The 24,374-nt window shown below is 37.3% G+C and overlaps 1 protein-coding gene across 3 annotated transcripts in view; it reads left to right on the top strand.

Annotated features, from left to right (window-relative positions):
- The window catches only part of ANTXR1 (ANTXR cell adhesion molecule 1), a 243,333-nt gene that overhangs the window by 19,117 nt on the left and 199,842 nt on the right, over window positions 1-24,374 (top strand). For all 3 annotated transcript variants that reach the window (XM_068565029.1, XM_068565027.1, XM_068565028.1), the window contains exons 2-3: window positions 6,309-6,380; window positions 10,918-10,989. In XM_068565029.1, coding sequence (XP_068421130.1) covers window positions 6,309-6,380; window positions 10,918-10,989 — 144 coding nt within the window. The remainder of the gene's footprint in view (window positions 1-6,308; window positions 6,381-10,917; window positions 10,990-24,374) is intronic.

Here is a 24,374-nt window from a genome sequence, read left to right on the forward strand (position 1 = left end):
GGGGAGTCTAGGAGGAAGGAGAGGAGGGCCAAGGAAGAAGTGGGGGAGTGGGATGGCGGTGAGATGGGGGGATACAGATGAACATGGGGCCAGAACTAATTGCTGGTCCTGCTTAGTTGCGCCTGAGGCTGCCATACCTTCCCAGGATTAGCTGGGGACCTGGGTGGGGGTCACTGAGGAGATGAATGACTTCAGCCGGGTGGGGCTAAGGAAAAGCAGGACCTGACAGTTTTATCATTTCCACCCTTACCGCGACTCTGCTCTTCCAGAATTAAAAGATTCCTGGGTGATGGTTCCAACTGCGAGCTCTTTTTTCCCCTTTCGTTTTACCCTAACCCATGCAAAGGGTGAGAGGGGACAATTTTAACTCAATTTGGCCCGCTTGCTTCTTTCTGACTGGTTGTATCTGTGGTTAATGGAAAGAGCATGTGTTTTCTAAGGAGCTTAACCACAGGGAGGTTTGGAAACTCACATAAACACAAAAGAATGTGTTTCAGTAACAAATCAAAATGAGACTCAGTGTTCTTATTTTGCTCTTACTCTTTGCATATCAAACCCTTGGAAATAACTGAGCAATAATCTGAGGGCCATGCGAGGTTTCACGCAAAACCCCTCACTGGGAACACACAGTGAATGCACTGTCACAAAATGTGTTGACTTCTTATCATGTTCCAGACACTGGAGAGGGCGTAGAAAAACAAAAATAGCTAAGGAGCTCTGGAGCTGCCCCCAGCAGTTACCTTCTCATGGGACTGGTGGCTTTGCCTCCTGATGGTCTGGGGAGCCCTTCTCAAAGCCAAGTCAGGAGGTGGTGTGTAGTGGGGTTGACTCTGATTTTGAGTGGACCCGAGTGTATTGAGTGAATCTTTAAGCACAGAACTCTGTAGGGCTGTAATGAAGCAGAATTCCTGGGAGGCTACTTGAATACCAAATTTTGCTGAGATTTATACTTGTGGAACCAAGGCATGAAATCCCAAGAAGAGCCTGAATCCTCCACACCATCTTGATACCCAGTTGGCCCATGGAAATCTTCAGGGGCTAGAATTGCATTTGAGTTAGGATTTAATTGAGTCAAATAGCTGGGACATTTCACATCCACTGACTTCTAAAACATGTATATTTCAACTCTTTGACAATAGTTAGTCAGCAATTGTGTGTTAAAAGCAATTTAAAAAAATAAAAACAAGACAAAACAATCCACAGCAGAGTTCAATGGAATCTTTCCCAGTAATACTTATATTTGGGCTAGGAAGGAGTTTTTATTTCCACCCTGGGGCTTCGGTAACAATGGCTGGGTGAGCCATTACTAAAGAGAACATTGGGGCTCCATAGCTGGGATTTTAAGATCAGTAATTCTTAAACAGGTTGGCATGATAAATGAGATATTTTACACATTATAAGGTGGAGATAAGCTGCCACTTCCCCAACCAACACCCTACTTCTCCTGGCTATGACCAGGAGTCCACTTATGTCCTCAGGGTTGAAAAGAAGCCAAGGTCTGAACATGGACACACCATCCTGGGTTGATTATTCTGGGAGTAGCTACTAGATCAGATTCCAAACCAGAAAATCAGTTTACAAGGCAAAGTGTGGGTAAGACACGCACATTTTAACAGAAAGTCCAAACAAAATTAAAGACCCAGCATATCTATCCCCATGAGAGAAGGGCAGGAGTCTGGTTCAAGTCTTAGTGGGTAGTTTCCAGATCCCCCATGGATGGAGTAGTTAAGAGTTCAGAGTTAGGAGTCCATCTGTGGTCAATGGGTGGTGGTGAGGCAGGGGAGAGGACTATGGCACCAGTCAGGCAAGCCCCTTGCTCCTGGGGACGTCCAACATGCTCACCTCCATGCTAAAACCAGAAGCAGCTGCCACGGGACTCTTTCCTTCTCTAAGAGGCGATTTGATCTTGGGGTAGGATTGGGGTAGGACAGAACGTGCATGTGTGGGTTAAGAAGCTCAGTCATGAAAACTAGAAGGATTCCAAGGTGCAGCTCTACATAACCCCATATTCCTCTGCCACTTTCGTAGCTGAGGCCCCTTGGGGTCCCATGGTAACCCAAGAGAAGACAAAACCAGTTTTGTTCCCAGAATCTTAGAAGGTTATGTTTACCCTCAGTGCTTGAGGGAATAGGCTATGTACATCTCAAGCGTGTCACAAAGAGTGTATATTTTGGTCCAGGCTTATATAATTGTGTCAAGAATGGTCATGTGTAAATATGAAACAACAAACCGCAACAGTAACAGGACAATTATTAGTAGAGCTGGGATGGGAGAAGCAAACCTGTCAATATCTCCTTCCCTCTCATTTTATCTTAAGGGCCTCATTTTATTTTCTTCCTGAGAAAATAGAGCACCTGTCAATTGGCAAGAAAGTGTTCCAGATAGCTTTAGACTTTTTTCTTAACACTCCAGGATATTTCTTGGATCTTTCCCTATATCTAGCATCAAGAAATCAGATGAATACCAATATTGCCTGAATTTTACATGTCAGTCAGACAGAAGAATAGTGAAAATGAAATGCTTTAAGCCAAAAGAAAATGTAAATGTACATTGGGCGACCCTTTTTAATAAGTAAAGGAACGCCAATGATTTGTGGCCAATCCTTGAAAACAAAGAAAGAAACTCAAAAAGAATTTACTCGAAACCCCTGCTCCTTTAGCAGACAGCCAAAAACAGACCCCCCAATTCTCGTTCAAGTCCCTGTTTCACCTCTACTTTGCCTCCCCTCCCAGTTTAATTCCCTCACTACAGGACTTCTCTACCGATGAGAAAACCAAACATGGAATAGAGGAGCTGCAGAGATTCCTCTCTAATCAGAGGTGTCTTACCCTACCCCTCAGGAACCAAAATTTCAGATAGTACTTGTTTGGGTGATATGGACCAAAACACAGCGTTGTATTTCAGAAGTGGGCACAGACAATCAGTGTTCAAGGAAATCTCTTGATTCAAGTGGAAAGGAGTTGTAGAATTCTAACTGGACCAGCAGTCACATAGTGCCTCTTCTGAAGCACATATACAGCATTGGGCCAGATCTGCCAGAGCCCTCACTAGGATCCGCAGGACCAGAGCATCTACCCCATAGCTGAAGAAGAGGAGCCAGGACCAGTCTTTGAGATTTGAAATATACAATGGAAGCTTGTCCAGGAGGATGGCTGGGATTCTAATAAAAGGCTTTCCAAAGCTTTAAAAGCACAGGGCTGGGATATGCTGCTCTGGTGAGCTTTGGGGAGACCCGCAGCTCGCATTAAGCTCAGACATCTACTGTTGATGATTAGGTAGGCCCATTCATCAAGGAGCTGTGCTCTAGAATCCTTGATCCACTTGGGAAGGCTCCTCAGGTTCACATAGGATCACAGGAATTGGCTGGAGCCGTCTGAGTCTCAGGCCCACAGTGTTCATCCAAATGAGACCGGAAGAGGTGCTGTCCAGCTGGCAAAAGATCAGGAGGCATCCATGAGCAATAGAAACTTCTCCCCATGCTCTTCTTCCTTCCATCCAACAAACAGGTAGATGCTGGAGAGGCAAATATCCTTAAGACCCTCACAAGGGGAGCTGGAAAAAAAAGTGATTGCAACCCGGTATCAGAGGATGGTGACTGAGAGATGTACACGGTGCCCTGAGGGCCTGGGACAGGAGCAATGAGCCCCATCTGTGTTGGTCAAAGGCAACAGGCAGAGACCAAGTTGCGTCTTACAGAATGAGTAGGAGTTTGCCAGTGTGGACATTGCGTGTCCCAAGCAGATGGAATGTATAAAGGCTGAGAAACTGGAATAGAAAAGTTTACTGGAAAAGGTTTATTTTTGATAAAAGAGCCCCTGCCCCCTTCTCTCCCTGATCCCTTTCCCCATCTCCCCAACTCCTCACCCCTCTACCCTGTGGGCTTTATGCTGCTGCCCCCTGAAACTGCTTGCTCTTCCCCAAACAATTGTTTAAAAAAGCATTTCTATATTTATCAGAAGAGTTGAATGTTTTTTCAAATGCTGACTTACCATCCTTCAGGGGATTGCCTGTTCTGATCCTTTGTCTATTTTTCTATTGTTTGCCTTGTTAATATTTATTTGTACCAACTGTTTATATATCTTGGACAGTAATCTTTTGCCTTTTTTATTTGTTGCAGACATCTTCTCTCACTCCCTTTCTTTTTTTTTTTTATTTTTGTTTTATTTGGCTGTGTTGGGTCTTAGTTGCGGCATGCAGGATCTTTCATTGTGGCTGCACGGGCTTCTCTCTAGTGGCAGTGCACTAGAGAGGCTCAGTTGCCCCACAGCATGTGGGATGTTAGTTCCCCCATGAGGGATCGAACCCGCATCCCCTGTACTGGAAGGTGGATTCTTAACCACTGGGCCACCAGGGAAGTCCTTCTCACTCTCTTCTTGTCTTTGTTTGTGGTATCTTTTGTCATCCAGAATTTTAGACCCTTCAGATAGTCAAAATTATTCTTTTCTTAAAAAACAATTCCTACTTTTTGTATCTGGTTGAAGAAACCCTTCACTAACATGATGACGTAAAAATCTCCTTCTATAATTCACGCAATGGATTGAAAGTTGTGTTTTTCCCATTAGGTTTTAATACATCCAGGGTGACATTTGGTATGAGATAGTGATCTGATTGGTTGTTTCCAACTATAAATCCCTTGTCACAGCATCACTTATGGAAGGGTTCATTCTCCCTCCCCAGTTTGAATCACTGCTCTCACTGTATAGAGTGACCTCACATACATCGAAGTGTGGGCTCTCCATTTTACTCCATTCCTTCTACTGTTCTATATCATGCCCATAGGGCCACTATATGTGATAGGGCAAACTTTCCAACTTTGTTTTTTTTCATTATTGCCTTGATTACTTTTAGAACTGTAATCTTCATTTCATTTTTGGAGTCAGTTTTTGAGTTTAACAAAACTTCCTTTCAGAATTTTTCCTAGAATTGAAGTTATAGATTAACTTGAGGAACATGAGATATCCTTATGATACGGAATCTTTCAGTGCATGACCGTAACATATTGTATCACTTCTGCTCAGATCAGCCAGACTTATCATTTCTGGATATGGGGCAGAAGAAAATAAATTTTCCTCATAGAGATGGAATACACTCAACCAGAATGAGAATTCCTAAAGATATTGCATCATGAAAAGGAAGGCCTAAAATCTACTTTGCCCAAATTCATCTTAAATTTCTATAAAATAGTCTGAAACAAAGACAAAATAATAATAACTCTCTAGAAGTTAAAATTAAGATAAATGAGTGCATAAAAAATAAAAGTAATCTGAAAAACAGTGGAAAATGTTTGCAGTACAAAATGTCAGAGTCAAAGGAGCAAACTCTAACCTCAAGAATTATTAGAATGACAGGCAGAAATGCAAGGCTCAGCTGAAATAGATCCTTAAGTGAAAGGAAAGAACATCAAAGCTACAGAAGAGTGGGTTAGAATAGAAAAACTTACTATGAAGTCAATGCAACAGATTGAAGTACGAGCACTATGAAAAATACTTAGAAGCTGAACTGAAGCAGTCGTAAGTCGTATCAGTGAAACAGAAGTCAACCTTGGGAAATAAAGAAGCCCCCTTCCAAATCTAAAATGCTATGATCCCATCTGTCTTAGAGAAAGTTTCCCTCTTTTTTCAGTAAAGTTTCCCCCTTTTTATTAAAGAAAGGCTGTATCGTTTTTCTTCTTTTATTTATTAGTATGACTAGTTGCATTAGATATCCTTAAATGTTGAACTATCAATACATTCCTGAAATAAATACCAGTTAATTAATTAGTATTCTTTTGGATTCCTGCTGGATTCATTTTGCTAATATTTTATTTACAGATTTTTGAATCTGTATTTACCAATGAATTTGGACTCTTCTTTTTTGAGGAGGGGGATTTGTTTATCTTTGTCTATTTGGGCATCTAGTTTGTGCTAATTTCATTTAAATGAATTGGAATCATTTTTCTTCTCTCATCAGAGCAATAATTTAAAGAGCACAAAAATAACTGTTTCTTAAAGATTTGAAACTAACCTGTGAATCTGGTTGGGCCCAGGGTTTTTTGTTTTGTTTTGTTTTGTTTTGTTTCGTTTTTAGCGTATGAGTGTGTGGAATGGGGTGGGAAGGAGTAGGAGGTGGAGTGAAGGGAGTTCTTTACCAAAATTTCTCAGAATTCTAACATTAAGTCTAAGCATCCTTTTAAATAATTTACAAAGTTATGGAAATTTCAGATAATGAGCCCAGTTAGAGGACAGGTCAAAAGTTAAATGATAGACTATATGACACAAGGTAAAGACAAATGAACACCTGATTAAGTCACATCTGTTTTATTTTCCTAGATCAGGAAGTGTGCTGCACCACTGGAATGAAATCTATTACTTTGTGGAACAGTTGGCTCATAAATTCATCAGGTGAGAAACATAATGAGTAGTTCTCTGTCATGAGTAAAACCAGCCTGTTTGCTATTCTACTAATTACTAACCACTTTGGGGATGCTTTTTGACAAAGGTAGACTCTCAGATCTTATAACAGAGACTTGACTTCGTTTTCATCTTTGCCACATGTTAGAATAAATTTTGGCTTCGTGTTTTCAAGAGGACCCTGATTTGTTTATAAGGCCAACATTTAAAATTTCCCCCTCTCTTGTCAAATAATATCCTTCTAGAAGGATCGTTAGCATTTTCTTTCACGGTGCATCATGCTGGGGCAATTGGCTCATGCTGGCTGGACCCGTGTGTAGAGGCTGTAGGGTGTAAGGTAACCAACTCATCCCAGTTTGCCCAGGACTTTCTTGGTTTTAGCACTGAAAGTTTCACATCTTGGGAACTCTCCTCAGTCCTGGGCAAACTGCCATGGTTGGCCAGCCTGGCTATATGCCTTATCAGGTAGAATCCTCTGAGCATTCTTGACACCACTTTCCAAGGAAGGACAATGCAGTTTTGAACATTGTCACTATACACATTGCAGGGGCCTTGGAGGTCCTACTTTCCAATAAGTATAGACACCCACTAGTAAAAGAAAGGAGGTCATTTCACCCTCCTTGCGTGCAACCTCCAAAGGACAACACAACTGTGATAGCATTAAAGGATCTGCTTGAAGCCAGTTGTCAAGGTCTTTGGTGAAATTGTTCTGATCATTGTAAATTTGAAAGCAGCTCCAACCCTGCTTGATGACCTCTGTAGAGTCTTCCAGCTGATGTGAGTAACCATATACTTCTTCTTTGAATATGTTTTTTTTTTTTTTAATCTCAGAAGACAAGTTGTCCTCTGAGACCAGGGTAATGACAAATGTGTTCCCTGCAAATTCACTTACTGGTCTCAACATGTACCCACCTGCTTGATTGGAGGGAGAGGGTTAAGAGGTGTCCTCTCCGTTATGCCAAAAATTGGAAACTACAGCAGGAAGCATCTACACCCAGATGAAGGGAGAAAACAGAGGCTGGGAGGAGACAGGCGGGAAAAGTAGAGGAAAAGAAGAGAAGCAAATACATGGATGGTATTAAAAACAAAGTTAAGAGAATTGTACAAGCTTAGAATTGAAAGGAACAACTTCACAAGCTATCCTCCGAGGCATTCACTAACCCCCAACTTGAATAGCTCTGGTGAGAAACTGCTGCCTTTTGAGGCAAACAACCCAATAGTTGGATAATTCCAGTTTCCATAAGAGTCTTTTTTGTCATTGACCCATAATGGCCTTTCCTACACTCTCGTCCATCTGGAGTGATATAAAACAAATCTGCCTCCAGACACTTGAGAGTATCTGCTATGTCTCTCTCTCCTCTAATGGTTTTCTGTTCCCTCTAAAGCAGAGGAGTCTCCTGGAAAAGGCTTTGAAGTTAGGCAGATGTGGATTTGCATCCAAGCTCCGTTGGGCAATCATAGAAATTTACTTACCTTGGTTGAGCCCTAGTTTGCATGTGAAAATTATATGAGAAGACATGTGCAAAGCAACTAGCCCAGCACCTGGCTAAGTGTGCAAAGCAACTAGCCCAGCACCTGGCTAAGAGTGAGCACGTGACACTTCTCTTCCCCAGTTCCTTCAGAAACTCCAGACACTTTGCTATTTTAGATTCAAAGACGTTAGAGGTAGGAGTTGGGGGAACTAAGAGAGCACTTAATCCAGTCCTCCTCGTTTTATAGACAAAGAAACTGAGGACCAGAGTAGTTGACATGGCTTAATCTAGACCACGAGGCACTTTCCTTTAATTGTCTCCTCTGGCCCTCTTTGGCTATGGACCCTCCTCAAAGTGTGGCACCAAGACACTACTGCCATGCAAACTCCAAGAGGAGGGTCTGTCTTTTGTTGCCTGCTTCAGCCCCAGGGCCTATAGTAGTGCCTGACACATGATACCTGCTCAATCAGTAATATAACTTTTCACCATTTTCTTGAAGCCCCCAACCTGAACCTCACACCCATCACTCTCAGCAAAGAACTTCACCTCCTATTTCACCAAGAGCCCAGAGAACAGCAAGCAAAGGATTACCTCCTATTTCAATCCTCCTCTTAAAAGATGGATGCATGCCCTTCCCATCGTCTCTGAGATTCAAGTATCCCTCCTATTTAAAGCCTGTCCTTCCATTTTAGTCCATTTTATCCCATTGTCTCCAATATCCCCCAGGTCTTTGTTTCTCTCTTGTATTTTTCTCTACCTTTCCTCTGGCTCCATTTCCACTATCAATAGACATAACCTCATCTGAAACAAAAACAATGAATTTCCTGATCATGTCTTCCTATAGATGCTACCTTAAGTCTTTACCAGTTTCTCACTCAAATATCTTTAAAGACTCACCATCTCCATCTCCTTACTTCTCATTCATTCCTTAACCCACTCCCATCAGGCCTTCATCCCCACCCTCGACCTGCTTGCTCTCACCAAATTCCCTAAGTGATGCCCTAGAGGACAAATCCACTGACAGCCATGCAGTACTTGTTCTGCTGGATAGAGGAGCTTCATTGGATTCAGATTTATCTCTCCTTAAAATTCTCTCCTCCACTGGCTTCTGGCTCTCCTTTCATCCCCTGCCTGGAGTCAGGCCTTTAAATGTTGGTGTTGGTTCTGGATTGGCTCCCTTCCCTTCTCCCTGCTGATACTCTGAACAATTTTACTCACATCAGTATGCTGAGAACTCCCAAATTATGTCTCCAGCCCAGATTCATATACCAATTACCCCTTGGAGACCTACATTTCCCGCATTTCAAATTCATTCTTTCCAGGGCTTAACTCTATATAAGGGAGGCAGTATAACATAGTGGTTAAGAGCCCAAGTTCTAGAATCAGAATGCTTGGTTTTAAGCCCTAGGTCTACCACTCTCCCACTGTGTGACTTTGGGAAAATTATTTTATCTTTCAGGGTCTCAATTTCCTTTCGTGGAAAATAGGAATAATAATAGTAATGATCTCATAAAGTTGTTACAAGTTTAATGAAATAATACAGGCAAATCACTTACAGTAGTGCTTGGCACATAGTAAGTACTTGATAAGGTTGGCCATTATTATATTATCATGATAATTATGATTTTTATTATCATTTCTGATGTGGTGTCCTCCTGGCCCAGCACTAGTGAGGTAGTAAAAGGCAGCATGGTGCCATGGATAGAGAACCCAGGTCTTTTTCAAAAGGCCAATTTCAATTCACCTGGTGTTGCTTGGGCTCCTACCAAGTATTACACACCATGCTAAAGGGTTTCCGAAGATGCATCAGACATACGGTAATGGATGTAGACTTTATCTTGGATGCATTAGGAGCCATTGGAGGTTTGATAGCAGATGAGTGACAAGATCTGATTTATATTTTAGGAAAATAATCCTGGAAGCAGTGTGAGGAATGAACTGGAGCAAGGAATGATGATAGGCAAGGTCACCAGCTGGGAAACAATGACTATTGTCAGGAAAAGGGGGAAGGTTTGGGGAGACATTTTAGGAAGGGGGAAATATAAGATTTGGGGCCAGGTCAGGTATGGGAGGTTACTGCATCATGAAGAAATAGGTTGATGCTATGAAGGTGAACCATCTGGCTACTTAGAGAGAGTCCCAAAGGATGGCATTCCAGTGGTGAATCCACTGTAGTCTGACAGTCTATCTTGCAGACCGAAAAACATGTTTGTCCTCAGCTGAGAGTTGATCTATCTCTCAGAGTGTGGATTTCACATCGGCAAAGCTCCCAAGTACTGCCATATAAAAACCATGGCATTCCAGTGGTGAATCCACTGTAGTCTGACAGTCTATCTTGCAGACCGAAAAACATGTTTGTCCTCAGCTGAGAGTTGATCTATCTCTCAGAGTGTGGATTTCACATCGGCAAAGCTCCCAAGTACTGCCATATAAAAACCATGCCGATGTATTCATTAATCATGAGAAGTTTAACTACCAAATAGAATAGGTAGTCTTGTGGCCCATCAGCACATGCTTTCCTTATAGGGTAACCTCCTTGGGAAGCCAAATAGAAATTAAAGGTTGATGGTGATTCTACTTTCAGAGTAAAATGAACTGTATAATCTTAATGGCTAATGGCATCAAGCTGCCATTGCCTGAGACACCCTGTTCAGTAGAGGATACACCAGACTACAGTGGAGACACTATCAAATGTTGTCTGTTGGGATCTTGATTTGTATAAGCAGCATGCAAACCAGTCTTCTAGGGGCACACTTCAGACAGAGCAGAGGAAAGTGATGAATCTTAGCTTTCTTACTTGTGACCCACACTCACTGAGTGGTGGTCAAATCAGAAGCAGCCTCCAGGAGGACAAAGTGGGTCTTCTCTTTGGTCCACAGCTTCAAGTCAGCTGCTGGCTGACTACTTGCAACACCAGCTGTGAAGGTGCCCTTTGGGTTGAAGGTTGGCAGCTCTGGCGGCCATAATATAAAGAGAAGAAGAGGGGGGAAGCCTGGAAGGGAATGGCATTCCACAGTCTCTCTTTCTGCCCTAATAGAATTGCTTTTCCTTTCCAGTCCACAGCTAAGAATGTCCTTTATTGTCTTCTCTACTCAAGGAACAACCCTAATGAAGCTAACAGAAGACAGGTAAGGATGTTCCCCATCCCTATCATTACAAAACCCATCTTTTCTTGAGTAGTTCTGATATTTGTGTCCCACTGCCAGCTTTGACCTGGCAGTGATTTTAATTGAATAGTTCTCTCTTTTGACTTATGACTTGAACTTTGCGCATTGACCCATCTGTTAATTTACTCTGCAATGACTTTGATAGAATTTCCTTATGTCAGTGAAATTTTATAAATGACTAAATCACATTAAGGTAAATCTTACCTTTCATTGGTGACTCAGTCCGCTAACTTGGAGCAAAATGTTAGCAAACCAAATTCTTGAGGGAATATATTTTCTTTTATTTAAATTAGATTTTATTTTGTGGATTAAGTGTTCAGAGATATAATAAGTGTGCTATGAGAGAAGTAAGAACTTGAACTATTATCATCCATAATGACTAAGGCAGCGAATAGAAAGGGAGGGTTTATGGCATGGCACTACAAAATTAAAAGAAATTTGAATCAGGTATGGGAAAATGTTGTTGACAGAAAAGGATTAGTTAGACCTAGCTTAACAAAAACATTAGTTGGGGTTTTACCACTTGCAGATGAAAATTAGCAGTAACAGAGACGCGTCATTTATTCACAGCTAGGATGGTATATTGGAGATGACACTTTTCCTGAGTTAATGATGCTTTGTCCACTTTTTAAAAAGTGGTATGGTCCACATGAGAGAGGTCCCAGGGCGGGGCACACGTGGGACTATTGGCCAACTTATGTGGACATGATGGGGAAAAGAAGGGGAGAATGGCAAGTACAGGGAGGGCAGGAAGACTTTATTCTGTGCGATTCTTCTAGAAATGAGAATAGGGCTAACAGGATGGAGTAAGGTTTTCTGGAATTGGCACTCACACAGCACATCTGAGCTAGTCCCCATTTTTCTCCATGTCTTTGTTCCCCATCTGTAACAAAAAGAGCACTTAACGTATGGAAGTTTTCAAGTCCTGTTACTCCTTCAACAGTATCTATTATATGCGCGCGTGCCATTTGAGATGCACTGAAACCCCATTTTAAAAACAAGGGTTTCTTATTCCTTATTAACAGAAGGAGAAACTGAGACCTTGTCATGTTCCTAAGGATTCCAAGCAGAATCCACTCGAGATGCAGGTTGCACATTCTTTCCACTCCACCTGCTGTTAAACAGAGACTCATGAAGCCCAAGAAGCCTGTGTGACTTCCCTTCAGTATTGGCCAAGGATTTTTTTTTAAGATCCTCTATACACACATTTATTTGCTACTGAAAATTGAAACAGAACATCAAACATTTCTTTTACAATTCAACACGCTGTTCTAACAATACTCTGGCCAAGACACCCAACCGTTTTCTTTACATTCCTTCCACACAAGTTAATTTGTTTCAAATTCTTGATGTTGGGTTTCTTCTTACAGTGGACTTAAGGCTCATAAAACAGGCAATACCTGAGACCTATTAGCGCTTCTTTGTGTCAAATCAAAGTGGAACTAAAGTATATTCAAGTCATCCAAATGCAAGCTACATAGATTCCTTATAAGTTACCTGTATTAAGGTAGAAAAGAGATGCAAGAAAAAAGACATCACAGAACTTATAATACAGGTTATCAAAATATTGGTACACAGTCTTTTCCAAGCTGCTTCATAATGATCCTAAAATTACGAGCAAGAAAAATTTGTACAAGAATAAGGTTTATGGCCCATCCAACTGTGTGTCATAATTTCTGTAATATTTATTGTCGTAATTTTCTCATAATTATCCTCATAAGGATCTCTATGAAACAGGCAATAACAACAGCTATATCTAAATCTTTTCACTCTTGATCGAGTCTCAACATCCTTCTACCGTGGTTCTCTTTGAGAGTCAGACAGAGGAAGTCTGACTATTTTTAATATACTGAATCATCCTTTCCATCCTTTCTCTCCGAGCAGTTAACAATGTCCTCACCCCTCTCCTATAAGGTCAAGGATTTTAAGAAGCTCTGAGACAATGTCTCTAGCCTATGGACTACATGCAAGACTCCTAATCTCTCTCAGTCTTTATATATGATAATATCTCAGTCATAATTTGCAGAGATGTCTTTTCTTAGGAGAAAACTCCTCTCTCACCCATTCTTCACATCCTCCTACAACCCAAGGCTGCCTAGTGCTGCTTCATGCTGATTCCACTCACTCTGCACCTAAGAGTTTGGCAAGAGACCAAGTTCACACATCCCCTGTGGATATTTTGTGTGCTACTGCTTGCAGCCTCTGGGAAGTTGGAGAGGTGGAGGGAAGTCACAGATTTATAAACGCTAGTAGAACATCGAGTCTTTCAGACTCATTTTGGTTATGCTAGTTCAAATTAGTCATCTGAATCCTACTTTGAATCTAGTTTTTTGTACCCTAACTTCACTGCTCCTAGTATCCCATGCCAAGGAGAAGACTGGGATTGGAATCTCTACTTTGCTGGAAGCAGCATTTAATAATTAAGGGATGAATATGCATCAAACAACAGCCAGAAATACCTTGCTAAAGGCTGAATGGTTTGGGATTAGCAAATGCAAACTATGATATATAGACTGGATAAACAACAAGGTCCTACTGTATAGCACAGGGAACTATGTTCAATATCCTGTGATAAACCATAATGGAAAAGATTGTGTGTATATATATATGTGTGTGTGTGTGTGTGTGTGTGTGTGTGTGTGTGTATAAGGCTGAATGAGTTTCATTTGGTGACTGCTTGGCCTAATCTGTGGGTCAGCTGGCAAAGCATGACCATGTTTCACTGACCCATCCCCAACCTTGTCAGCTTGTGGAAAGACGCAGGCAAACCAGCTCTCTCTAAAATAGTTTCTCATGAGATTGGTGTAAAGAATTAGACTTTCAGAACTTCCAACCTGCTACTGTTTCTGAAATATATGACTTTCAGTGGTTTAGTTGGTCACAGGAATTTTTATATTTTTTTCTATGTCTCATTTGATCTTCCTAATATCCCTATAAAGCAGTAAAAGATGCATTATTTTACCTATGTAGTAACTGAGGACACTTACAGAATTTTTAAAATCTTGTTCAAAAACAAGACATGAATTAGCAGAGACTCTCAGTTCAACAAGAGCAAAAGATTTGGGGTATATCAAAAGTACATTTGCATTCAGTTCTCTGGATCAGATCCACACAGGGGAAACCATGGGAAGGTTGAAGAAACAGAATGGAAAATAATTATGTTGTGTTGAGATGTAGTAGAGGAATTACAATTAGACTAATGATACCTCTGCCATTTGTGTCTTTTATCTGCTAAGCACTTTACATAGCATTTATTTATTCCCATATAACCATTATTACTTCAATTTCTAATGTGGTCTTTGTGGTCATTTGATTTATTGTTTCATATGTAAAGTGTCATTTTTCACTAACTGCTGTCAAGATTTTTTTCTCTATCTTTAGTTCTCAGCAGTTTGATTATGATATGTCTGGCACACTTTTTTTTTTTTTCTGTTTGTTTTTTGAGTTTATCCTCTTTTGGCTTTCCTCAGCTTCTCGAATCTAGAAATTTATGTCTTTCACCAAATTGTGTGGATCTGTGGCCGTTACTTTTCAAATAGTTTTTTCTGCACTGATCATTTTCCCCTCTCCTTCTGAGACCCCAGTGACACACATGTTAGACCTTTTGATGTTATTCCACATGCCTCTGAAGTTCTGTTCAATTTTTTTCTTGCAATTTTCTTTCTGTTCTTTATACCAGATCGTTTCTATTGTTCTGTCTTCATGTTAACTGACTCTTTTCCTGTCATCTCCATTCTGCTGTTTAGCTCATCTACTGAATTTCTTATTACAGATATTGTGTTTTTCAGTCCTAAAATATCTACTTGGTTCTTTTTAAAATTTTTATTTCTCTGTTGAGAACTTCTATCTTTCCATTTAATTCAAGTGTGTTACCTTTACCTCATGGATTATAGTTATTATAACTCCTATTATATAATAACTTCAGTTATTATAACTGATAATTCCAATAGCTCAGGATTGGCATCTTAATTGTCTGCTCTCCTGAGAATGGTTCACATTTTCTAGGTGGTTTGTATGTCAAGCAATTTTAGATTATATTCTAAAAGTTTTTAATATCATGTTGTTGAGACTCTGAGTCGTATTCAAATCCTATAGAGAATATTGATTTGTTTGTTTGTTTGCTTTAGTAGGCAATCAACCTGACTAGGTTCAGATCACAGGTTCTATCTTGTCTTCTGTGGTTTTGATTTGGGTTCAGTTTTCAAAGTCTTTGCTAAGCTGCTTTGGGTGTCTCCTGCACGTATGCAGTTCAGAGATGAGCCTGGGAGTTATACAGCTTCATATACAGAAGTAGAGGGATCCCCTTCACGAGCTCTCTCCTCTCCAGGATTCCCCACACACTGATTTCCTCAATGAGGCCCCTGCCTTCCAAGTCTTCTAGCAAGAAAAATGGGGTTTCTCTTGGAGTCTTGGTCACCACATTGCTGCGTGCAGTTCTGTACTGAGGCCACCCCTGGGGCAAAGCCTGGAGTCATAAGAGAGAAATAGAAATGGGATTTCCTCCACATTCTTTGAACCACAGGGGCTGCTTTTCCCAAAGGCCAGAAATATGGTGGCTTTCTTAGCTTTTAGGACGACATCCCAGGCTACTGCCATGTGACTGAGGCCCACCCTCAGATTAAAGCCGTGAGGGAAATGAAGAAAAAAAATTTGGAATTCATCCTTGTATGGGTTATTTCTCCAGGTTTTAACTCTCCAATCCACCTGCATTTTTTGCTTTTCAGAGTTTTTTGTGTTTGCTTTTTTCATTTTGTCCAGACTTTTTATTACAATCCACAGAAGAGATAGCCTATAGCAAGCCTGCTATTACTTCAGTCCTACAGAAAAGGACACTGAGATTCAGAGAGCTTAGATAACTTGCTAAGATCAAAGAATAAAAATGGCAGAACTGGTATTCTGATTCTGGATTCTGGATTCAGTCCAACTCATGGGCTTTGCATCATATCATGTTGCTCTTTCAAGATTTCTTAGCTTCAACAATTTGCAAAACGATTGACAAATTGTAACAAGTATTTTAGGTTTCCTCATTAGCATAATAAAGGATTAATGTTAATTTAAGTACTAATAGAATAAATTATTTTAGTGTTAACTACTGCACATGATTCCCTAAAAACTCCTTGGATAGTCTTTTTCCTGATCTTAATTGAAATACGTCAAATGTTTCATCATTTGGAAATGAGATCATGTCAAGGAAGTCCAACTCTTCCTTTAAAAGAAAACAGGAATAGATATTCAGTTTAATTAAATGCATTTCTGGTATCTATTGAAGTCATATTTTTCCTTTGACCTACTAATACAGAGAAATGCATTACAAAAGATATTTTAATATTGGGCCATATGCATATCTGGTTACACTTGGTTGTGATATATTACTATTTTGATATAGAACTGAATCCTGTTTTCTGTATTTTATTCAGAAATTTAACATCAGTATTCATAATTGTGATTGAGCTGCTATTGTCCTTTTTTGACTACCTTTACTTACAGTATTTTTTATAATTTTTTTCTTACATTTAGTTTATTACTTCTAGAATTAATCCGATGTAAGCTATGAAGCCAAGATCCATCTTTTTTCTCCAAGTGTTTAGGCAGTTTTTCCAACACCATTTACTGGATAATCCTTTACTACCAATTTGAAAAGTTAAACTTTTTCATATACTTGTGTCCATTGCTGGCTTTTCTATTCTGATGCACTGTATTTCTGTCTGTTCTTATGCCACTACCACATTATTTTAATCAGTTTTAACATCTGGAAGACAAGTCCTTCCTCACTTCTAATCCTGTGTGAAAATCTCCTGGTCTTTAGTGGGTCTTTTTCCCTACCACATGCATTTTAAATAATTTTTTTAATGTTCCAAAATATTCCTGGGGTTTTCACTTGAATTGTATGAAAAGTACAGAATAACCTTAACAAAATGGCATTACATTGTTACTATATTGATTCTCTTATTTAAGGATATATCACTTCCCTTTTACATCCCCCAATGAGGTTTTGATATTTTCTTCAGCTCAGCCTCATACAGTGTTCACTAAGTTTATTCCTAGACATTTTAAAGTTGTGCTTCCATTGTGAATGAATTTTTTTTCTGTTGTATTTTCTAAACTATTGTTCACTATAAAGCAATTAACCTATAATTTGGGATCCATGGGCTTTTATTGAATTCCATAAAATTATTTTTAAAAATTTGCAAACCAGGGAGCTTGTAATTTGCAACAGAACAGGCCTATGCCTCCCGAACAGTTAAGACATACTGGCTTGGAGGAAATTATTGCTTTGTAGATTTATTTCTTATCCCATCATTTTAATGAAACATTATATTAATTCTAATATTTTTCTAGTTAATTTTGGAGTGGTTTTCTAGTAAGATGTTTATATTATTTATAATTAATGATAACTTCTGTCCTCTTTTCTAATATTTATATCTTTTATACCTTCTCAGGTATCTTGGGTTGCTTGTTTTTTTGATATTGAGTTGTATGAGCTGTTGGTATATTTTGCATATTAACCCCTTGTCAGTAGCATCGTTTGCAAATATTTTCTTCCATTCCTTAGGTTTTCTTTTCAGTTTGTTGATGGTTTCCTTCGGTGTGCAAAAACTTTTAAGTTTGATTAGGTTCCATTTGTTTATTTTTGGTTTTATTTAATCTACCTTGGGAGACTGATCATAGAAAACATTGGTACGATTTATGTCTGAGAATGTTTTGCCTATGTTCTCTTCTAGGAGTTTAATGGTGTTATGTTAATTAGGTCTTTAAACCATTTTGAGTTTATTTTTGTATATGGTGTGTCTTCTTGGGTATCTTATTACATTGGCTAAAATTTTCAAACTTTAATGGACTTGTGTTTCACAATTATGTACTTTATTGGACATTGACTTCATAGAGTTTTTTATCTACTATATTAAGGAATGATTCTTCAACTGCAAGTTTATTAAAACATTTTTATCTGAAATGTTAGCTTCATTAAATGCCCTTGTGTCATAAAAAGATAATTATATCGTTCTTTTATTTCCTTTGCCCTGTCTATGTGAAAATTTCAAATCAAAAAATTTCCTGATGTGAAACTAACCTTAAATTCCTGAAATAAATTTTATTCATCATGGTTTGCTCTTTTATTATATTTCTGGATTTGATTTAATATAAACCTAAATATATCACTTATTAATATTTAATATTAAGAATATTCAAGAGTTTCATTTTATACTATCTTTGTCAGGCTTGCAAAAAGGATTGCACAAATTTAGAAAAATGAATTGGCAATCTTTTCATGTGCTATGGAATATCTAAAGTAATACAGAAAGTGTAAGTTTGTTCAAGGTTTAATACATATCAGAGGAAAGCTAACTAAGCCTAAACCATTATTAAAGAAGTTATTTGACAATTATCTCAAAATCTTATATGACTATTGTTATAATCGTATTTTCTACCTTGAGAAGTGGTAGAAATTACCAGTGTGTTGATATCTTAATTTTATAGCATACCTTTTTAATTTTCAAAATCTCTTCTGTGTCTGTGGTTATATCCCTTTTCCAACATTCATGTAAAGTATTTTTGTCTCTTATTGCCCCATTCAAATTACTCAATGGGTTCTCTCTTAGATTTATTCATCAGTTTTCTTTTGTATAATTGTTTTGTTTTATGATATATTACTTTATTCTTTTGCTATTATTAATTCCTTCCTTTGGCTTATCTTTTATTTCATCTCTTTTTATGAATTGAAGTTCATTATATTTTATTATTTCTCGTTTAATAAAGAAGCTATTATGAATATAAATTATACTCTAAATTTCATCCTTGTTGAATCTCATATGCTCCAACATGTACTGTTCTCATTATTGTTAATTTCTAAATAGTTTATATTTATAATTTTAGATTTGATATTAAATTATTTATAAAATATTTTACAATTTCCACATGATTTTTGTTTTTTTATATTTTTCTCAATGTCTAGAGTCATTGCATTTTTTCAGAAAATATGGTTTATATAATTTCTACTTTTTAAATTTATTAATTTTTGTTGGTGGCCTAATATAGGAATAAATTTTACTTATCATTCATGGATGTTAGAAAATATGTATACATTGATGAATAAAAAGTTTTATATAAGAATATATTGATTAAATTTATTAAATATTTTATATTTTATATTTTTGTTTACTTGATCTGTGAAGACAGAGAGATATTTTCAAACTTTCCACCATGACTGAATTTTCAGTACATTGCCTTATCATTTATACTGCATTATTTAGCTCACATGTGTTTTTATTATGGAATATATTTCTAATCAATGTAAAGTAAACTTTATCATCTTTAATGCTTTTTAAGTCCTTTGTCCAAAAATATTATAAACTTAAAATTTTTTTGTATTTTCTTACTACATCTTTGCCCACCCATTTAGCTTTTACCCTTGCTTGATATTTTAATATTCCACCATTGATTTGAAAAGTATAATTTGAAAGAGTATAATTTAATTCTTATTCTAGTAACAGTTCCCAATGGATGCTTGTCTTTATAATGGCAAGAATTAAATAATATTTATTTTTCTCCTTGCTCAATTTATTTAGAAATATTTGCATTATGTTTCATAAGTGTATACACATACACACATATACATATTTCCTTTCCAGTATTTGAAGTATTTTTTTTTAATTTACTTTTTAAATTTCTCAGTTAGCTGAGTCTTTTTTCAGGTAAAATTTTTCTGAGGGGTATGTGAATATTAAGCTTTCTAAGTCCCAACTTATTTGAGAATTGTTGTTATTCACCTTCAGGTAAATATTTTAATTGAACTTTAATTATACAGTTCTTATATCCTGACTATCTTTTCCCCTAAATTTACTAGAGACAGTGATACAATGTCAACTTGCATGTATTCTGTTCTATATCGCATATAGAAAAAGGAGAGATTCCAATTTAGTACATTTCTCCTTTGTTTTCCCCTCTTGAATGCTTGTAAAAAAATTTTTTCTTTGTCTTTGGAATTTAAAAAAAAAGTCAAGAGAGTATATTTTGGCACAAGGCCATCCGTTAATTTTGTATAATACTTTGTATAAGACTTGAGCCATTCCATCTGACAAGTTAATAAACTTCTTCGGCTTAGGATTTTTTTTTTACTATTTCTTTTATTATTACTTTTCTTCTGTCTGTTCATTGGGTTCTTGAATCTACCCAAAATCTCTTTTATACTCTATTATAAGTACAATTTTTTAATGTCTACCATTTTTCTTTGAGTTCTTGGAGAATGTTTCATTCTGGTTCAGTCATTCACCAATTTAAGTTGTTTTGTTTTTGTCTTTGCAGCATTCACCTTACTGTTCACTGTTTCCATTGCATTTTTTTTAAATTGTGGTAAAATATACATACCATAAAGCTTAACACTTTAACCATTTTTAAGCATACAATGTGCTGGCAGTAAGTTGTGCAACCATCACCACTATCCATCTCCAGGACTTTTCCATCATCCCAAACTGAAACTCTCCCCTGTCCCTGGCAACCTCTATTCTACCATCTATCTCTATCATTTTGCCTGTTCTAGGTACTTCATATAAGTGGAATCATATAATTTTTGTCCTTTTGTCTGGCTTATTTCACTTAACATGTCTTCAAGGTCCATCCATGTTGTAGCATGTATCAGAATTTCATTCATTTTTAAGGCCAGAATAATATTCCATTGTATGTATATACCGCATTTTGCTTATCCATTTATCTGTCAATGTATGGTTGAGTTGTTTCCATCGTTTGGCTGTTGTGAATAATGCTGCCATGAACATTAGCGTGTAAATATCTTTTCAAGTCCCTGGTTTCAATTCTTTGGGGCATACACTAGAAGTGGAACTGATGGATTATATAGTAATTCTGTGTTTAATTTTTTGAGGAACCATCATACAGTTTTCCACAGTGGCTGCACCATTTTACAGTCCTACCAACAATGCATAGGGATTCCAATTTCTCCACATCCTTATTGATACTTACGATTTTCTGTTTTTTTTTTTAAATTGAGGTAACATTGGTTTATAACATTATATAAGTTTCATGTGTACAACATATATTTCTACTTCTGTGTACACTACAGCATGCTCACCACTAAAAATTTAGTTTCTATTTATCACCATAGTTGACCCTCTACCCATTTCACACTGCCCCCCAACACCTTCCCCTCTGATAACTACTCTGTTCTCTGTATCTACGTGTTTGTTTTTGTTTGGTTTGGTGTATTCACTTATTTTGGTTTTCTGTTTGGCTTTCGGATTCCACATATGAGTGAAATCATGCAGTATTTGTCTTTCCCCATCTGACTTATGTCACTTAACGTAATACCCTCAAGGTCCATCCATGTTGTTGCAAATGGCAGGATTTCATCTGTTTATGGCTGAGTAGTATTCCACTGTGTGTGTGTGTGTCCATTCACCCATTGACAGGCACTTAGGTTGTTTCCATTTATTGGCTATTATAAATAATGCTATGATGAATATAGGGGTGCATATGTCTTTTCTAATTAGTGTTTTCATATTCTTCAGATAAATACCCAGAAGTCAAATAGCTGGATCATATGGTAGTTCTATTCTTAATTTTTTGAGGAAACTTCATACTGTTTTTCATTAGAGGCTGCACCGATTTACATTCCCATCAACAGTGTATGAGGGTTCCCTTTTCTCTGCCTCCTTTCCAACACTTTTTATCTCTCACCTTTTTGATAATAGCCATTCTAACAGGCATGAGGTAATATTTCATTATGGTTTTCATTTGCAGTTCCCTGATAATTAGTGATGTTGAACATCTCTTTATGTGCCTGTTAGCTATCTGTATGTCTTCTTTGGAAAAATGTCTATTCAGGTCCTCTGCCCATTTTGAAATTGGGTTGTTTGTTTTTTTTGTTGTTGAGTTGTATGAGTTCTTTACATATTTTGGATAATAACCCCTTATCAGATATGAAGCTTTTTAGTTTGATGTCATCCCATTTGTCGATTTTGATTTTTGTTTCCTTTGCCTGCAGATACGTGCTCAGAAAGATGTTGCTAAGACCAATGGCAAAGAGCATACTGCCTGTGTTTTCTTCTAGGAGTTTTATGGTTTCAGGTCTTACATTCAAGTTTTTAATCCATTTAATCTGTTGGTTTTTTTTTTTTTCCTTTATAACAGCCATCCCAATGGGTATGATATAGTATCTCACTATAGTTTTAATTTGTATTTCCCTAATGATTAGTGATGTTGAGCATCTTTTCATGTGCTTATTGGCACATTTGTATATCTTCTTTGGAGAAATGTCTATTCAAGACCTTTGTCCATTTTTTAGTTGGGTTTTTTTAATTGTTATTAAGTTCTAAGAGTTCTTTACATATTCTGGATATTAATCCCTTATTAAATATATGATTTACAAATATTTTCTCCCATTCTGTGGGTTACCTTTTCACTCTGTTGATAGTGTCTTTTAATGCACAAAATTGTTTAATTTTGATGAATCCAATTTATCTATTTTTTTTCTTCTGTTGCCTTGCACTTTTGGCTTTATATTTCAAGAAATCATTGTCAAATCCAATGTCATAAAACTTTTCCCCTTTGTTTTTTCTAAGAGTTTTATAGTTTTAGCTCTTACATTTAGGTCCTTGATCCATCTTGAATTAATTTTTGTTTATGGTTTGAAATAAGGGTCTAATTTCACTATATTGAAAATGGATATCCAATTTTCCCAGCACCATTTGTTGAAAACACTGTTTTTGTCCCCATTAAATGGTTGGCACCCTTGTTGAAAATCACTTGACCATATATGCAAAGTTTTATTTCTGGGCCCTCTATTCTATTCCTTTGGTCTATACATCTGCCTTTATGCTACTACCTTACTGTTTTGATTACTGTGGCTTTGTAGCAAGTTTTGAAATCAGAAAATGTGAATCTCCCAACTTTTGTTCTTTTTCAAGATTGTTTTGGCTATTTAGATTCCCTTGAGATTCCATATGAATTTTAGAATAAGTTTTTCTGTTTCTGTCACTGGAATTTTGACAGAGATTGCACTGAATCTGTAGATCATTTTGGGAAGTACTGTCATCTTAACAATATTAAGTCTTCTGATCCATGAACATAGGCTGTCTTTCCATTTATTTATGCTTTCATTAATTTCTTTCATCAATGTTTTATAGTTTTTAGTGCCATTGCATTTTTTAACTGATAAATAATATCTTTCAACCCAATGAATATTTTTCTGATCCTGAATTTTTCCTTGTGTTTGTGGGAGGCATACCCTGTTATTGTGTTAGAGATGATATATCTTTATCATGAATATGAATTAGAATTGTTTTATGTGTTCTCCTGTTTCTTATATGAGTTTGCTTCAAAGGGGAAATTTTCTCAACTTTCTTAAATTGGTCCTTTCTTTCCATCTTATGAGAATTTTCCTTAATAGAGTGACTCAAAAGAGGAACAACTAGGTTTTTCAGGACTGGGATTTGGGATGAGTTCTGTCAGAGGTCATGTAAATTTTTGTTGAAAATGTGAAGATCACAGGAAAAGAAGATGGGAAAATGTATATGTAGTGTAATTTTTTCTTGAAAAAGGTAGAGACCTAGTAGTGTATCCAAGGTAAGGAGGAAGCTTCTGCCAAAGGAAAATGGTGAGTTGTAGATGTTAGATCACTGTGTTAAGAACCTATCCTGCCACCACCCACAGGCTTTTCTCCTCAGATCACAGAATTCCAGGCTGGTAGGTCCTTCTCTCATCCTGATCTCAGCAGCTCTACATCTTGCAGGAACTCTTCCAAGTGTCTGGCACCCTTACCAATTTTCTGGCAATGAAAAACATTTACCCCTGTCATACTTGTTTAGCTGTTTCTACAGCATTTTTGAAAGAAAAGGGGAGGTTAAAAAGTGTAGACCCAGATCACTACTTTTAACTGGAAGTTTCACCTTTCTTCTAAACTTTGCAAGATGAAAAAAACAAAGAATAACAAAACAACTATGGGTCAAAGAATTAATATGTCTTATCCAACCCACTGGCCTCACTTCACTGCTAAGAAAATCATTCTCAGAGAGATTGAATTATTTGCCTAAATTCATATAAGTAATCAATGAGAGTAGAATTTTTTTAACTCACAAAATTAAAATTTTTAAATCCAGTGATTTTTTTTCTACTACATTACACAGCTTACTCAATTCACTGTATTTGTATGCATGCTGCTGTCTTTTGTTTCTTACCTGTGGAATAATTAAATGGTAGCAACCACTATATATATGTGCAAATGCATAAATACATACACATTTGTGTGTGTATATATATATATGTATAATGTATACTCTTTTATTAATGGTTTATTATGTACCAATAACCTAGAATACTTTTTTCAACTATAAGAAGAG

The sequence above is a fragment of the Eschrichtius robustus genome, chromosome 15 (genome assembly GCF_028021215.1).
Source record: "Eschrichtius robustus isolate mEscRob2 chromosome 15, mEscRob2.pri, whole genome shotgun sequence".
NCBI lineage: Eukaryota > Metazoa > Chordata > Mammalia > Artiodactyla > Eschrichtiidae > Eschrichtius > Eschrichtius robustus.